The 3,105-nt window shown below is 33.5% G+C and overlaps 1 protein-coding gene across 1 annotated transcript; it reads right to left on the bottom strand.

Moving 5' to 3' along the window:
* Nucleotides 1-1,437: 1,437 nt before the first annotated feature.
* On the bottom strand, nucleotides 1,438-2,382 carry LOC106001215 (olfactory receptor 4K2-like). The gene has a single exon (XM_013036353.1). The coding sequence runs from the start codon at nucleotides 2,380-2,382 to the stop codon at nucleotides 1,438-1,440; it is 945 nt and encodes a 314-aa protein (XP_012891807.1).
* Nucleotides 2,383-3,105: the final 723 nt, after the last annotated feature.

The raw sequence follows: 3,105 nt of genomic DNA, 5'->3' as shown, positions 1-3,105 counted from the left end.
AAGAAAGAAAGAAAGAAATCAGATGCATTTGAGCTAAAAGTCAATGAGAAAAGGAAATGACATTTTTAGAATTTATTCTGTGTAATTTCTATAAAATAGTCACAGGAAACATTAAATCCTTTTTGTAATCCTTGGATATGAATTTATTATTTTTTGGGGTCCAGTCATGGGGCCTGAACTCTGGGCCTGGGTGCTGTCCCTCAGCTTGCAGCTCAAGGTTAGCACTCTACCACTTGAGCCACAGTGCCACTTCCGGCTTTTTTTCCTTTTTGCTTATGTGATGCTAGGGAATCGAACCCAGAGCCTCAGGCATGCAAGGCAAGCGCTCTACCACTGAGCCACCTTCCCAGCCCCAATCCTTAGATATGAAAAAAAAATACTACAACTAGGAAATGATCTACAACTCAATCTAAGGTCCACATTGATGTAGGACAATGTTCTTTGTTCCTAGTAGTGACTCAGCCTTAAACTAGCTCTATGAGTCCCCAAACTTTTTGTCCTTTAGCTGTGAAGAAAATAATTGGTTAGCTGATTTCTAAAGACAACAATAAAAAAATCTATGTAACATAATCCATAATAAAGGAGGAAAAGTAAACTATATATGTCATAAATTATTTCATATTGTTTTCACTAATTATAAAGAACATTAGAAGCAACGTTTATACTGAGGCTAATAATATTTTGAAAATGAAAAATAGGTCATGAATTTAAATAGTTTAATAAGACTCAAAAGCATTTAGCTTTGTAGCAAGTGTTTAATCATACTTACACATTTTCCACTGACATCTTTCTAAAATTCAATTCTATTTAAGTAGTATTTTACCTTCTATAATTTTAAACTTTACAATCTATTATTACTTTATTTACTATGTCTACTATCAAGTGACAGTTACAGGTTTAAGAACTTGGGCTGTTAAATTTTAAATCCTCCAAACTATCCTCATGTTCAAACTTGACTGAACTCAAACAATTTGACCCTCTCAATCAGCATTATTTGACAGCATTCAAAGTTTTTTCTTTACAATGTCAATTTTCTCATGGAAAAACTCTAAGCTATGAAAAAATCTATTATGCCCTAAACTCCTAATAAAACTATGAATTAAAGTGGATGCTATCATGATACCACCATATGTCTGATAGCAGAGTGGAATGTCCCTGGCTAGAAAACAGTCCTCTCTATGTAGGATTTGTGAATCTATAAAACCCTAAATTTATGTTCACAATTTTGATAGCATATGTATTTTCTTTGAAAATAAACTTCAGATTTCAACAGATTATCAAATAGAATTACAATCTCTCAATAGGTTTGTAAGCATTGTACTTTTAACCCAAGTGTTACATATTTTCATCACTGGCTTTTTATTAAACATGTTTTTAGATAGATAGATTCTTCTGTTAACAAAACTCAAAAGTTGTATCTCAGAGTATTTCTGTGCATTATACTGGATATTGTGTCCTATAATTGCCATACTGGTTACTTAGTTTCTTCACTGCTGTCTTTACTTCATGGTTTCTCAATGTATAGATAAGAGGATTCAGAAAGGGAGTAAAAATGGTATAGAAAACAGAGAGAATTTTGTCCACCAGGAAGCTTGTGAAAGGCCACACATAAATAAAGATGCAAGGCCCAAAGAACATAAACACAACCATAAAATGTGCGGTACAAGTAGAGAGAACTTTAGATGATTTTGTGGAGGAGTGATCCCTGAGAGTGACAAGAACAACAATGTAGGAAGTGAGCAAAAGCAGAAAACTTACAAGAGCAATAACACCACTGGTTGAGATCATGAAGATCCCAAGAACATACATATCTATACAAGCCAGCTGGATAACCAAAGGAAGGTCACAAAAGAAACTATCTATAACATTAGGACCACAAAATGGCAAAGAAAGCATAAATACTAACTGGCTTGCTGTATGTAGGAAGCCCACTGTCCAAGAAGTTATCACAAGCCCAACACAGACCTTTCCACTCATAATTGTTGAATAATGGAGAGGTTTACATATGGCAATATACCTGTCAAAAGACATGGAAATCAGTAGTACAATCTCAGTCCCAGTGAAGAGGTGTAAAAAAAATATTTGAGAAATGCAGCCTTCAAAGGAGATGGTTTTACGCTGAGTCAACAAGTCCATGATCATCTTTGGTGTGGCAAAGGAGGACAGGCACATGTCAATGAGAGACAGGTTGCTGAGCAAGAAGTACATTGGGGAGTGGAGATAGGAGGTGGATTTGATTGTGAGCAAAATCAGACAGTTGGCAAGCATGGTCATTAAATAGAAAAGAGAAAATATAACAAAGAAGAATATCTGAAGCTCAGGAGAATCAGTAAGTCCAAGTAACACAAATTCAGGTACTCTGGTTTGGTTGAATCCCTCCATTGATTTATAGCTAGATCTGCTTTATCATCTTGAAAGGAAGAAAATTACAGAGTTAGAAAACTGTGACACTCTTATATCCATATCTAATTAACTGATGACATCATTTATTATCTAGAATCCTCTAAAAAGCTTTCACAATAAGTGTTAAATAGACCAATTCCAACAGATGTTAACAAATCAGTATAATAATATTGTGCTGATAACACTATAGTTGGAATTAACATTAATATAATTAGAAAAGAATAAGTTAGGTCATTTTATCTGTTCAGAGAATAATCTAATAGAAAGGGAATCAATAAATGAGCTATGTGATTTTAGTTTCCTACATCTGTTCCATTATTTTCAGATTATCCCTCACAATGTGCTTAAAAATAAGTAGTAATAAACATGAAAACTTACATTATGAAAATGTGAGACCACTGATAAAATGTATTAGGCTATAGATCAACATTCATATCAATTTAACTGTTGTGAAAGTAACGATGTTCTGATTCAGTGAAAGGGTGAATTTTGTGATTTTAAATTAACAGACTGGTGGAAATAATTTCAAATTAGCTGGATGTTTTCATTTAAGAACATGCAATGGTTTTCTAGGTTAAAAAATACGTTTTAGTTAATGTGCAGTAAAATCTGAAACAAATATTCCAAAGCAATCTAGCTTCCTTATTGGAAAACTATCACAAAATCAGAAATTCAGAAACCTGACTTAAGAAAATGGCTATC

Source organism: Dipodomys ordii, unplaced genomic scaffold, assembly GCF_000151885.1.
Source record: "Dipodomys ordii isolate 6190 unplaced genomic scaffold, Dord_2.0 Scaffold276, whole genome shotgun sequence".
NCBI lineage: Eukaryota > Metazoa > Chordata > Mammalia > Rodentia > Heteromyidae > Dipodomys > Dipodomys ordii.
The sequence above is the reverse complement of the archived record's forward strand: the minus strand, read 5'-3'. Positions and strand labels throughout refer to the sequence as shown.